The sequence below is a fragment of the Muntiacus reevesi genome, chromosome 13 (genome assembly GCF_963930625.1).
Source record: "Muntiacus reevesi chromosome 13, mMunRee1.1, whole genome shotgun sequence".
NCBI lineage: Eukaryota > Metazoa > Chordata > Mammalia > Artiodactyla > Cervidae > Muntiacus > Muntiacus reevesi.
In genome coordinates, this window is record NC_089261.1 from 56,563,115 (window position 1) to 56,577,241 (window position 14,127).

Genomic DNA, 14,127 nt, shown 5'->3' on the forward strand with positions numbered 1-14,127 from the left:
CTGAAGTGACTTAGCAGCAGCAAGATCAAGGAGTCACTAAGATTCAGTACTAGGGCTAAAATGCCTAACAACATCTAATGATCAATTTTTAGATTTATTTACTTTCATGCTTTCTTTTCTTTTATTTAGTGTATAGTTGCTTTACAATATTGGGTTAGTTTGTGCGGTACAGCAAAGTGAATCAGCTGCACATATACATATATCCGCTCCCTCTTGAACTTCCTTCTCACCCCCCACCCCCATCCCACCCATCTGGGTCATCACAGAACATGTAGCTGAGCTCCCCGTGCTACACAGAAGCTTCCTACCAGCTATCTATTTTACACATGGTCGTGTATATATGTCAGTGCTAGTCTTTCAATTCATCCCATCCTCCCCTTCTGTAGGTTTGTTTTAGTTTTAGAGTAAGACACACTACCAGCTGCATTCTCAGATCCTCTTGAAGAGGAAATTTACTTGCCTATAGGATGTCACGCATCACCTTGGTCAGGTGGATTACTGAAATCTTTCATTGCTTTGCACTAAAAAGTGATTTGTCAAGGATGCTTTGGCAGAAGACTACAAATAAAACCAATATTACTCAGCCGTTAAAAAGAATTCATTTGAATCAGTTCTAATGAGATGGATGAAACTGGAGCCCATTATACAGAGTGAAGTAAGCCAGAAAGATAAAGAACATTACAGCATACTAACACATATATACGGAATTTAGAAAGATGGTAACGATAACCCTATATGCAAAACAGAAAAAGAAACACAGAAGTACAGAACAGACTTTTGAACTCCGTGGGAGAAGGTGAGGGTGGGATGTTTCAAAAGAACAGCATGTATATTATCTATGGTGAATCAGATCACTAGCCCAGGTGGGATGCATGAGACGAGTGCTCGGGCCTGGTGCACTGGGAGGACCCAGAGGAGTCGGGTGGAGAGGGAGGTGGGAGGGGGGATCGGGATGGGGAATACGTGTAACTCAATGGCTGATTCGTGTCAATGTATGACAAAACCCACTGAAATGTTGTGAAGTAATTGGCCTCCAACTAATAAAATAACATTAAAAAAAAAAAAAACCAAAAGAATTCATTTGGTGATATTATGGCATTACTGACTGTGATTACTATGTATATGATTTAATTCTTTTCCATCTCATATTGACTTTAGTTACCAAGACTTCTGGGTACGGTCTCAGTACTGACTTACCATTGTCTTCAGCAGAGAAGTAGAAGATGTCTTTAGTAGACTTGCTGCCTTCATTCAAGATGTAGTAGATCCTCATCTCATCAATGTCAGCTAGTAAAAGAGCAAGCATCATACATATACCATGTCGGCACACAGAAAATGAATATGAAAACTTCAGTGTTTTTTATAGGGCATGAAAATACTACAGTTAGTAAATTTAAAAATGATTAAATGAACACGAATCGAACTTTTAAAAAAATAATGAGGTTAATAAGAATTTAACTTTTTCTTAAAGTTGCAATAGCAAAAAATGGAACCTTGTAATTTTAAATTCTGTAACTGCGCTACTCTGTCTATGATCTCTGGGATGATGAGATGGGCATCCAAGAAGGATGCCCAGGTTCTACCTATGCACACTTCATAATACCCCAGTCCTCTATAGACAGCTTAATCCAGCTGGTGTTAGGTCTTCTATCCAAGGTTGAAATACTCGGATACTCATGAACTGTTTGTTGAAATGAATTTAAACAAGAACAACTATTGCATCCTCAGTAAAAAGGAAATAAGAATAAAATCATGATGTTTTTCTATTGCCCATTCTCTTGGATATTTGAGAATGTGTCAGTTGGGTCTATAATTGTGTTTTTGTACTGCTAAAACTAGTATTTTCAAGACAATTTGCATTTTGGGGTATTCATTTGCAAGAACAATTTTTATAGAACCTCATATGATTTCTCTTGGTTTGGAAGCAATTCTGAAAATGTAAAGAAACTGTTTTTTAAACAACCTTCTTTCATTTTACTCTAAAATTGCATCCAGCTTTATGTGGATTGGATGTGTAAAATTCCATGTATCTCTTCACATCTCATGCACAGAGCTACATGAAAAAGTTTTATGACTATGTGAAGAGCAGCCCAAGGTACCAGTGTCTTATCACCTGGGAAGCCAGAGGGACCTGCCTTTAGTTCACCATTAATGGTAACAACAAACATAAAAGAAAAATGATCATGAAAACATATACTCCCATAGTTAGGCAAACTTGTGTGCATGCGTGTGTCTTAAGTCGCTCAGTCCTGTCAGACTCTTTGCTATGGACTATAGTCTGCCAAGCCTCTCTGCCCATGGGATTTCCCAGGCAAGAATACTGGGTTGCCATTTCCTTCTCCAGGGGATTTTCATTACCCAGGGATCAAACCTGTGTCTCCTGTGTCTCCTGCATTGCAAGTGGCCCTTGGCAAACTTCGTTCTATGCATTTTCTAGATACAGAAATTGAATTTGAATAGTACAATAAAATATGCAGTATAATTTTTATATCTGAAATCAAGACACCAAACCACTATCTTCAGAAATCCAGACTTACTGGTAAACTATGCAAGTGATTCCTAGGTATGTCATTCTTTACTAAAAATTTAAACTTAAACTGATCTTTTCAAAATCATTGTAATCTTATAATATTTCAGAAGCAGAAGCTGTCCACCTATATTTGGCAGGTTTAATGTGTAACTACAAAACTGACTGAATGCCTGAGAGTTCCAGTGTAAAAAGCATGCTGATGAAAGAGCTGATAACGGGTTTGTTGCCTTTCATTGTTTGTTAATTTCTCATTCCATTGTATTTCGTTAGAATTAGAATCTTTCTGCTAAAGCTGAGGTCAGGACAATTTCATGCAGAGCTGGGAGATCTGATCTACTTAAGGAGAAGGACAAAGGCATCAGGGGACACGGTGTACTAACCTTGTGTAAAAACTCGCGTGCTCTCATCTCCAAGGGCAGTGTTGATAATGAAGCCGTGCACCGGTCCTCTGGTCACTTCATACTTCTGGAGCCTGTGGGAACTGTCCCAATCCTCTGTCTTCAGAGACCTGCTGGTGATCAGGAAGCCCACATGCCCAGGGTGAAGGTGTTTCAAGGCCAGGGCATCTCTGTTGAAGGCAGTCTGGGAGAACCTGTTGTCGAGGGAGTTTCTTACGTGAATCCACATTACCTGAGGTCTGTGTGTCTCCACAGCAGTGTTTGGGAAGACATAGAAATCAGCATGAGTGCCATCTGTCACAGTCAAGAAGAATCTGTCTTCAGTGGTCTCACTGCCATCATGCCAGTAGCAAACCAAGTTCTTGTTCAGGTCCCGTTGGGTGAAGGTGGTCACAGGACGACTGCCATTATACAAAATCCTGCCATGGATGGGGACCTGGGTGATGGTAAAGAGGAGGAGATCATCTGGGGTGTCCTTGTCTTCCACTGTCAACTCGAAGGGAGTAATGCATTTTCTTTCCCCTTCTTGCAATATCAGTTTGTGGATGGTCATGATAGGTTTCTTATTATTCACATCCATGATGAAGATCCTGAAGGTTTGAAACATGGGATTATGTTCATCAGTCTCTTGAAACTCAAAGCTGTCCATCTTTATCTCATCATTTGAAGTGCGAACATAGATTATCTTGTTGCCAGCCAACTGCCGCTGAGTGAAAGAGGTAATGGGCTCCCCAGGGTGGTCAGAGACTTCCAAGTGCCCCAGGCTAGGAGCCCGTGTGATGCTAAAGTGCAGCTGTTCATCAAAGCTGTTGATGTCATTGGTGCTAAGCAGATCCGTGGTGAGGGTCACTCTGCCACCTTCTGTCAAGGTGATCCCCTTGCTAATCACCTCAGGGAAGAAGACCCTGTCTAAGCTGCCAATGGTGATGTTGAAAGAGCGGTCTAGCAAAGGGTTAATCCCATCAGTCACATCAAACTTGATAAGGTCACGAAGCCCTTGGCCTGTGTGGGTGTAACAGATGAGGCCTCGGTCAATCTCACCCTGGGTGAAGTTCATTCCCAGGGTGAGGTTGTTCCTCACCTCCCCTCTGGGTTTTCTGAGTCGCTGTAGAAGCCCTTGTTGAGGCCCAGAGCGGAGGATAAAACTGAGGCTCTTATCATCTGAGTCGAGATCTGTGGCTTTGAGGACCTGATTGGTGATGACCCCAGTGTGGCCAGTCTCGACTTCCAGCCCGTTGTTGATGGTCAGCCGAGGGGTTTCATCGTCCACCAGGACCACCACAATGGGCACCGTCCTGTGGGTGGCGTGCTTGCCGTCACTCAGCCAGACCTCAAAACTGTCCTCTGCGCTCTCAGAGTCATCGTGCTCATACACAATGGAGGAGGCCTCCTGAATCTCCTGTAAGGTGAAGCTACGGACGGGCTGGCTCTCTGTGGCCAGCTGCTGTATAAATCGCCCATGCCGAGGGAGTGCTGTCAGCTGAAAGTGAAGCTCGTTTGGCGGCAGGTCAGCATCGGCTCCATTGAGCAGTAGGGTGTCTATGACAATGCTCATTCCCTCTAATACCACAAACTCACGGGCAAAAAGTTCAGGCTGCTCATCATTGGTGGGTAAGATCATTATAGGAAAGAGGACCTTTGGGGAGAAGTTGATGCCATCAGAGCAATAAAAGGTGAATTGATCTTTTTGTGGTTCTACCCCCTTGTGGATACTCTGTACATAGTTGATATATCTTAGCTGGACATCTCTGATGGAGAAAGCACTGATGGGATAACCAGCTCGGGTCTCTTCTGATCCAGGAGTTGGTGTCATATTTTCCAGGTAGCCAGAGACTGGCTGACCAGTTACTGTGCAGAGAATTTCATCTTGGGGAGTGTCTGCATCTTCGACGCTGAGATGTTGTAAGGTCAAGGCACCCTTCCTACCTTCATAGACAACGTAAGGCTCCCTGATCAAGACCTTGGGGGCCACATTGTTGACGGGCAGCACAACCACTTGAACCTGCACTTCTTCCACTGTGCTGCCTCCCATCATCCACTGATCAGAATCCTTGGAGAGGGCAAGCCTGAAGGCATCATGCTGCTTCTGGAATCCAACTTCCCCTCCTGTGTGGACATAGACTACTGTCCCACTGATGAGGTCCTCTCGGGTGAACCGTTCTGTGGGTAAACCATTCACCAGAATAGTGCCCAATTTGGGGCTGTCTTCCACAGTGAAAGAGAGCATCAAGTTGCCTGTGTCCTTTTGACCATGGATGATGTCCATGGTGATCTCAGTGGCTGTATTTTCTAGTGCATCTATGGACACATCTAATAATGAGCTACCTATAATAGAGATCCTGGGACTTTTGTCAGCTGCTGTGGGATGCACAGAAATCTGGACAGTGATAGGTATGTGATGTACCTTGTCACTTACCTCCAGATGGAAGGTATCACTGGTGGCCTGGTTTCTGTGGTTCTGATAAGAGATACTCCCATTAACAATTTCAGCTTGCGTAAAATATTCCCCTGGGACCATACCTTTTTTTAAGTACTGCAAATGTCCATGTTGGGGACCCCAAACTAATATGAAGACAATCTGGTCGATGTCTGTGTCAGGGTCTGAAACATCCAGCTCATTACTGCTGAGGATGAAACTCTCTCCTTCTAAGACAGTAAAGCCTCTGTTGGTGACTTGGGGAGGCTGGTTGTCCACAGGCTTCAGGAATAATGTGAATGTGCCAGGTACACTATTTCCTGCAGCATCCTCCACCTGGTAGGTGAACTGCACAATCCGTGGTACAATACCCAGCTTCTTCCGGGGGGGCTGGTAGGCAACTTCATGGTGATTTACCTGGGCCTGGGTGAAGCGCACAATGGGTGTGTCTGGTGAAGCAGTGAGCACAATTTCTCCAGCCCGGACTTGGTGGTTGCCATCTGTGTCAGTAGGGGGCATCAGTAGGGAGTACCACAGGTGCTGGTCATCTGAGTCCCGGTCAATATATTGGAGGAATTTCTTCTGGAAGTGAGTGAGTTGGTATTGCTGCACGGTCATTTCTAGGGTAGTTCCTGGAAACAGCTCTGGACTCTGCAGATCCACTGGTTGGACTCTGATGGTGAAGAAATGTTGCTTGGATAGATTGGGTGGGTCATGGTCATCCTGCACGTGGAAAGTTATCTGGGCTGTTATGGATTGAGGACCAAGGGGTCCAAGATGGCGGTAGAAGAGTCTCCCTTCCATTATGTCTTGTTGAAGCCATTCAGTCACCACCTTCTCATAAAGTCCTTCCTTTCCCACGTAATACCAGCCTTCATCTTCAGGAGCCTGAGGTGGTTCCGACTGCCGCAGCAGCATCTCCCCCAGGTGCTGACTTGAGCTGGAGGAACCGGGAGTCAGATCCCCCCCTCTTTCTTCCTCTTCTCCTTCCAGAGGCTGGTCCTCTAGCACAAAGTGGATGGTTGAGTCCTCAGAGTCAACATCTGTCGCACTCAGGACAAAGGGGGAGATCTGGACCGCCTGCCCTTCGGTCACTGAGAGCCCGATGTTGGCAGTGACCGTTGGCGGTTCATCATCAACAGGGATGATGGTGAGAGGGAAGAGGAATTCCACCTGGTGGTGCCCACTCTCCATCCGGAAGACGATGTTGTCACTGGAGGTGTCGCTGCCATCATGCTGGTACACCACTCGCCCTGCTGCCAGGTCTGCTGGCGTGAAATGCTTGCACCCTGCTGACGCCCCACGCACGAGCAGCTCCCCATGTCGCAAGCCCCTGATGGCAGACACTTTCACCTCTCCCAGGTGATCACTATCACTGATCTGAAGGCTGTGGGCGCTGGAGAGGGGCCTTGACTGACCTTCAAAAAGTAGTAGTCCCCGGTCATAGTTAGCCACCGGGGCCAGGCTGTTCAGGGGTTTTACGACCACCATAAAGGTAAAGGGGTCCGAGGTGGCACCATCTGTGTCCACCACCTCCATCTCCAGTTGGAAGAGATGCTCCGCATCCGATTTCTCCCTAGGAGGCTGATAAGCAATTTTCAGTTCCCGCAGCTCCTGCTGGCTGAAGAACGACACTGGAAGGCCCAGGGGGTCGTCAGTGCTGACCACGTAGCCCTGGTGTTCCGGCGGGGTGATGGGAGCATTGAGAATGTTGAAGACCAGGTCATCGGCATTAGACTCCTTGTCCTCCGCAGCCAGGGCGTCGGGCGTCAGGGAGGTCAGCAGGAACTGATGGACCTCCAGCATCATCGGAGCTGCGAGGCTGGGCCTGGGCGCCGTGTTCTCGGATCCCTCGCGGATCCTCACCAGCAGCTGGAAATGCTCTCGGAGCAGCAACTCCCCTGACTCAGCTCCTGGGTCCCCTGGCCCTAGCAGCTCCGCCAGCATGGGCACATAGTCCCGGTTGGGCGAGGGAGTGGTGGAGGTGTGCTGGTAGCGCACGCCAGCCCGGATAAAAGCCTCGCAGTCTATGGCCTTGGCCCTGGGGAGAGGGGCCCCCGTGGCATCCACCAAACGCCCATACTTGGGCAGCGGGCCACCCTCGGGGGGAACAGGGGTGAGCCGGCACCTGCGGGTGGCCGCGGTCCCGGGCTCCGGGGAGGCAAAGGCCAGCACTCTCCTGTCAATGGCGTGGCTCCAGCCGCGCCGCTTCTCCACCGCCAAAGGCCGGTTGCGCGTCACCAGCGTCAGCCGGTGGAAGACCACGTCCACCGCGAGCATGAAGGGCAGCGCGAGCGTGGAAGTCCCGGCGTCGTAGCGCAGCTGCAGCCTCACCCGCGCGCGTCCGGGGCTGCGGGCGCCCCAGTGAGTGTACCGGACCTGGCGGGGCCCGAAGGCGCAGGGGAAGCGGCGCGGGGAGAGCGCGCCGTGGCGCGGCGGCAGGGCGCCCAGCACCGTCACCTCGCAGCGGTCCCCCGGCTGCACTCGAAGCACCAGGTCCCGGAGCGGGTCGAGCCAAAGCGAGCGGCCCACGGGCACCCGGAGCCCGGGGTTGGCGATCAGGATGCTGGGGCCGTCGGGGCTACTGCGACCGAGGGCGCCCCAGGTGGGCAGGGAGGGCGCCCGAGGGGGCTCAGCCTCAGGCGAGGGTGTCTGTCCCTGCAGGGCAGGGCAGCTCAGGAGCAGGTAGGCGAGCGCGGCGGCAAGCTGCCGGGGCGTCCCAGCGGGGCGCGGAGAAGTGCCAGCCATGGGACCTTGGCGCTGGGCTGCCTGCAGGGTATCCTGTCTTCAGAGTGGCCCGTTCAGCAGCAGGTGCAGGCGGTGGAGACGGTGGCTGCTGTCCACTCTGGAGCGGGTGAGCGGACTCAACAAGAGCCTTCAAGGGGCTGCGCTTCAGCTGCAGCAGGTAAAAGCAGCGGGGGGTGGATGGGGAGTGCCGGTGGGAGGGTGGGGGGAAGGGGCGCAGCCTCCTCTGCTCCTCCCCCTCTCCAGTCTGTCCATTGCAGGCACCAGGCGTTGTCCAGAAGTGCCCCAGCGCTCGGAGACCTAGGAGCGTGCAGGAGCACTCCCCTCTGCCCCTTGGTACCCTTACCCAGGGTGTCTTATCGACCTTCGAGCCTGGAGGGGTGGCCGGCCACCGTGCAACCCTGGGCTGCCAGCCTCCGACCAGTCGGTCTGGATACTCTCCTTCCCGGGCGTCTTCCCTGGATTGTCCTCCAGGACCGGAGACGGTGACCATCGCCGGGTCAGTTCTGCTTGTGTGAGACACTGCGCTCCCGCGGTCCATTCATCCAGGCAACGGTCTTTCTGAGAGTGGGGAGAAAGCCCATTCCTCTTCCTTACCGCTGACAAGAGTGCATTTTCCAGCCAAAACTGAGTCTCACTTCAGACATAAAAGATGCTAGTGGGAGCTATTTTGCAAATAGGATTTTCTAGCTGTCTGCCTGATAAAGTAGCTTATTTCGGATCCTGTGATTCCTTGCTTACAAAATAACCCCGACATTTCTTCTTCTCAGTTTTGGGGGGCAGAGCACCAGCATCTGACTGGTGAACCGCTTTTAATTTGTTTCCAGTCAGTGGGTCTCACGTATCACACAACTGGATGGACCGGATGACTTTTATTTTCTTAGAGCGTGATTTCCATATCTGATCAACAGTGACTGCCTGTGAGTTTATTAGATATGCTATTTCCTAATTACTTTCTTTGTAGAAAAATATATCGTAGCCAGAGGGGAGGATGTCAAGAGAAACAGTAACAGAGAAAATACTTAACACTTGGATCAATTTCTGTGAATTAACCTATTCAACATCTGTAATGGAATTTGGCTTTCAGATGAGGGATGCCTGCCCTCCCTGGTGTGGGGTTAGGTTCTTAGCTTCATGCTCATGTTTTAAGTATCAGAGGTGTCCATTTAGCCACAGTGTGGAGTAATTTCTTCCTATAAATAAAATGTGATTTTTAGAAAGCAATTAATGTAAATGCGAGAGAGACCTATTGATGATGGAGAAATAGATGCATCTAAAACTGTACTGATAAAAATGGCTTTAAGGGGAATTTAAATCTGTATAATGTCATCCTTAAATTATTATTTTGATTTTTTTTTACAATTTTTCTAAACAGCCTGTTTTATTCACTTGAGCAGCAGCAGCAACAACTGACTGACTCCCAGGGCAGGAATAAACTGCTAGTGGATTGAAATAGTTAATTTTCTCCCTAAATATTTAATTTAACCAACCAGTGACATGCTATGGGTCTATATAATCCACCAAAGTAGAATACTACTTAACACATAGATTTGTTCATATAACAGAACTTTAAGAGATGGTAAAATTTGAAACAATATACGTTAGCCTAATTATACAGAGCTACTCTGATGTGTCTGGAAAGTATTATTAAGAATATTTTAAATTGAAACACAGGTCAAATTTCACTGTAAATGAAAGAGACATTATATTTTATAAAGCTCCTACCTTGTCCAAATTTTTTAAAAATCATAAAACTCTCATTTGTCTTCATATATTAAATTTTACCGAGTGAATATTCTTGTGTGAGTGTAATTTTGATTCCCATTCAAGCATCCCTCAATCTGGGCAACTATCTTGTTCATGTGCTATTATCATTATAGGCAGAGATGGGGTGGGCAGTTGAGCTGACAGTTAAACTATGTTGATGTTTTTGTCCTTGGATCTGCCCCCTCCAGCTAACATTCCTTTTCTTCTTCTTCACTATGAAGCTTCTTGAAGGTGGTACTTTTTCTTCTAGTGTTTTGTTTGTTTTTGCTTACTAGCTGCATTTCACAACCTCCTACCAACTCCCTCTTAGCATGCTTTCATTTCAACAAAACTCCTGCTAAGGTCATTAGTAATCTAGATGGAAAAATCCAATAACCATGGTTGGTATTGTCCATTTGCCATACCTTTCTGATTTTCCTCTTCCTTTCCACTCAAATCCTAATTTTTTTAATATGGCTCCCCAAGCCATATTAAGTCTCTGCAGTTATACATTTACAGACCATTTGATTAAAATCTGTCTTCTCCACTAGACTTTAAGCTCCATGAGAGGGGGGAGTGTGCTCTGTTCACAACTGATACCTAACGCTTATGCCCCCCACCACGTAGAAGGTACATGATAACCATTTGTTGACTGAATGAATGAATGAAAGAAGGAAAGTCTCAGAATTAGTAACTGACATCCTATAAAGTCAAGGTGTTAGGTGTCCCAGTGCAAATGTAGGATCACTTCTTTCTTTCTGCTTCATACTATGACAGTTTATTAGAGGCTGGTGATTGTTCTGTTCAGAGGACATAAATTTGATTTCTAACCAACTATTTATTTTATTAGAGTTTTCTTTGCACAGGGCAATTTCAGTTATCCATATTGTATTTCATTTATCTCTTCCCTTCCCAAATTTCTCTTTTAAACCTGAGCTGCATTTCAAGTCTATATTAAGTGGGAAAGAAAAGAACTACAGCATATATGTGTGTATATATATATAGAATCTAGAAAAATGGTACTGATGAACCTATTTGCAGGGCAGGAAGAGACGCTGACCTAGGGAATGGACTTGTGGACATGGGGCAGGGTTGGGGGGTAAGGAGAGATTGGGACAAATGGAGAGTGTAACACTGACATATATACACTACCACATGTACAATAGCTAGTGGGAGGCTGCCGTATAACACAGGGATCTCAGCTCAGTGCTCAGTGATGACCTGAGAAGACTGGGATGGGGGAGTGGAGAGAGGCTCAAAAGGGAGGGGACATATTTGTTCATACAGCTGAATTATTTTGTTGTACTGCAGAAACGAGCACAACACAACATTGTAGAGCAATTATAAAGAAACAGAAAAGCAAAGAACTGCAGACTGTGTGCTATGCTGGTGGTTTTCATTTGCCCTATGTCATTGGATTCTTTTGGAACCCTGCAAGGTGGCTATGTGTCTTACTTTTAATTTATATGTAATGATAGACCCCATCTCGTGCAGCTGTTATAAACATTAAATAGATTACTGCACAGAAAAAGCTTTGAGTAGTACCTGGCACACAGTGTTCAATAATGAAGTTACAATTACAGATGAGAAATGGAGATTTACAGGAGTTAAGTAGAAAAATTTTACCTTGTAAATTAATTCAACTATCACTAAAAGTTGTCCTACAGAGAGGAGTCCTCACATGCCACTGTCACCCCAGGAGACTTTCCGTCATGCCCACTCCATTAATAATTGGCTCTGCCTGAAGTTCGTAAATGGTATTTAATAGGTCACAGAAAAGAGACTATATATGCAAATATTGTGCTTGTGCTTTGGCAGGGAGACAGTCCATTTCCGGTAAAGTCACATCCAACTTCAGGAGAAATGACTGAGACCAGGTGGAAGGCTGTGCCTCATGAACTAGGAAGTTCCACACCAGTATCTCTGCTCCCCATTCAAGGCTAACGGAGCCCAGTTATTCAATCTGATCTTTGCTGAAGCTGCTTTTTCTCTACTAACTGGAGAAATAAAAGGGCCTAAACCCTAAATTTTGCAAGATGAATGCCTCATCACAGTAAAACCTACCCAGAGGCTTTCCTCTAGTCGACCTTGAGGCCAACAATGGATTCTTGGACATTAAAGAACATGTTCTAGTAAGGCAACAGGTTAAAAAAAATAACCCCCTCCTCCCCAAAACTTTAAAATGACCTCCATTGGCTGTGTAGGTCCTATGTCATCTGCCAAGACAACAGCTTCAAGAGGGGTTAAGTACACAGTCTGGCATTGGCCAAGCCAACTTTGCCCCCCATTACACATGGAGTTAATTGGCATCTATGTTCCTATAGGTCCCTCCCAACCTGAAGAATGCAGCAGCCACGGCTCCACCTCAATGACTGTATCCCAGGACCATGTCTTCCTTTGCATGATGGACAAGGGTCTCCCTGCCTTGCAGGATGGCACTACTGTTTCCTGTACCTCCGTATACTACAGGGTGTTCTTAAAGGCAGGCTCCACCCAGTTGGGCTACCCAACGGCAGTAGCCTCACAGCTTGTATCAGAGATATGATGCAGCACTCATTCACTTAAACTCACCCAATAAATACTGCCGCTGTTGTTGTTTAGTCACTCAGTCAAGTCCGATTGTTTGTGACCCCATGGACTGCAGCACGCCAGGCTTCCCTGTCCATCACCATCTCCCTGGAGCTTGTTTGAACTCATGTCTATTGAGTCAGTGATGCCATCCAACCATCTCGTCCTCTGTCGCCCCCTTCTCCTCCTGCCTTCAATCTTTCTCAGCATCAGGGTCTTTTCCAATGAGTCAGCTCTTCGCATCAAGTGGCCAAAATATTGGAGCTTCAGCTTCAGCATCAGTCCTTCCAATGAATATTCAGGACTGATTTCCTTTAGGATGGACTGGTTGGATCTCCTTGCAGTCCAAGGGACTCTTAAGAGTCTTTTCCAACACCACAGTTCAAAAACATCAATTCTTTAGTGCTCAACTTTCTTTATAGTCCAACTCTCACATCCATACATGACTACTGGAAAAACCATAGCTTTGACTAGATGGAACCTTGTTGGCTAAGTAATGTTTCTGCTTTTCAATATGTTATCTAGTGTTTGTCATAGCTTTTCTTTCAAAGAGCAATCACCTTCTAATTTTGGAGCTGTAGTCAGCATCTGCAGTGATTTTGGAGCCCAAGAAAATAAAGTCTGTCACTGTTTCCATTGTTTCCTCACCTATGTGCCATGAAGTGATAGGACCAGATGCCATGATCTTTGATTTTTGAATGTTGAGTTTTAAGCCAGCTTTTTCACTCTCCTCTTTCACCATCATCAAGAGACTCTTTAGTTCCTCTTTGCTTTCTGCTATAAGGGTGGTGTCATCTGCATATCTGAGGTTATTGATATTTCTCCCAGTTATTGATATTGATAGTGCTAGTTATGCTATTAATGTGAAGTCAGCACATTTGGGAACTGGATGGTATGGGGAAGGAGAGAGAAGAGGGGATATAAGAGAATATATTTTCCTGCTCTTCTGAGATTCCAGCTAATGTCTGGAAAAGAGCAGATGGTTCTGGCTCTCACATGCCAGAGAGAGCTGCCCTTCAGGTTGTTTGGGAGATCAGGTTCATGATCTCCCAAAGAAAGGGCTCCTATGCAGATTGTAGCTGCTCAGGGAAAATGCTTGAAGGCTAAGGGTTAAGGGCAGGGGAGCTTATGGAGGTGAGTGAGAAAAGGACTCTTCTATTTTGCATCAGGACAAAGAACTGATTCAAATGCTTTCATTCCTATTTGAAAATAAGATCCTGGAAGACCAGAAGGGTTCTTCTAATCTGCCATATGATAATTGATTATCTTACTTTAAATCATACAACACTTAAGGAAGTAACTATATTTCACTTCAAAGGAAGGTGCTAAAAATACATGTTAAAAAAATAATCAGAGCTAAATAATTGAGTGATTTTCTAGTCTAACTGATATTCTTTGTTCCTTGATTGTATATTTTGATATCATGTCCATTTAGCAGTGATTTCCTTTAAAGTAGTTTCAAAGATTTAGAAGCCAAAGTTCACATGATGAGGAAGAGTGATACTATTTAATTAGTAGTGTTTTCTGTTTTGTTTTTTTTTTTAAGAAATCTTAGTAGAATCTGATGTCAGAATAATTTAAAGAGGGCGATATTTTGTTCTTTGTCCTGGGTTTCCATTAACAGAATTTGAATGATTTAATAGAAAGTCTGGCTTTTAAGCAGTTCTGTTTATTTGTCTTCAAGTTTTATGTGATGCGGAATTACTTATTTTTAGTGTCAACAT

General features: G+C 45.9%; 1 protein-coding gene across 1 annotated transcript in view; it reads right to left on the bottom strand.

Moving 5' to 3' along the window:
* FREM3 (FRAS1 related extracellular matrix 3) overlaps positions 1 to 8,092 on the bottom strand; it is a 97,017-nt gene extending 88,925 nt beyond the window's left edge. Inside the window, exons 1-2 of the mRNA XM_065903802.1 lie at positions 2,911 to 8,092; positions 1,198 to 1,287 (exon numbers count right to left, since the gene is read on the bottom strand). Of these exons, the coding sequence (XP_065759874.1) occupies positions 1,198 to 1,287; positions 2,911 to 8,092 (5,272 nt within the window). The remainder of the gene's footprint in view (positions 1 to 1,197; positions 1,288 to 2,910) is intronic.
* Positions 8,093 to 14,127: the final 6,035 nt, after the last annotated feature.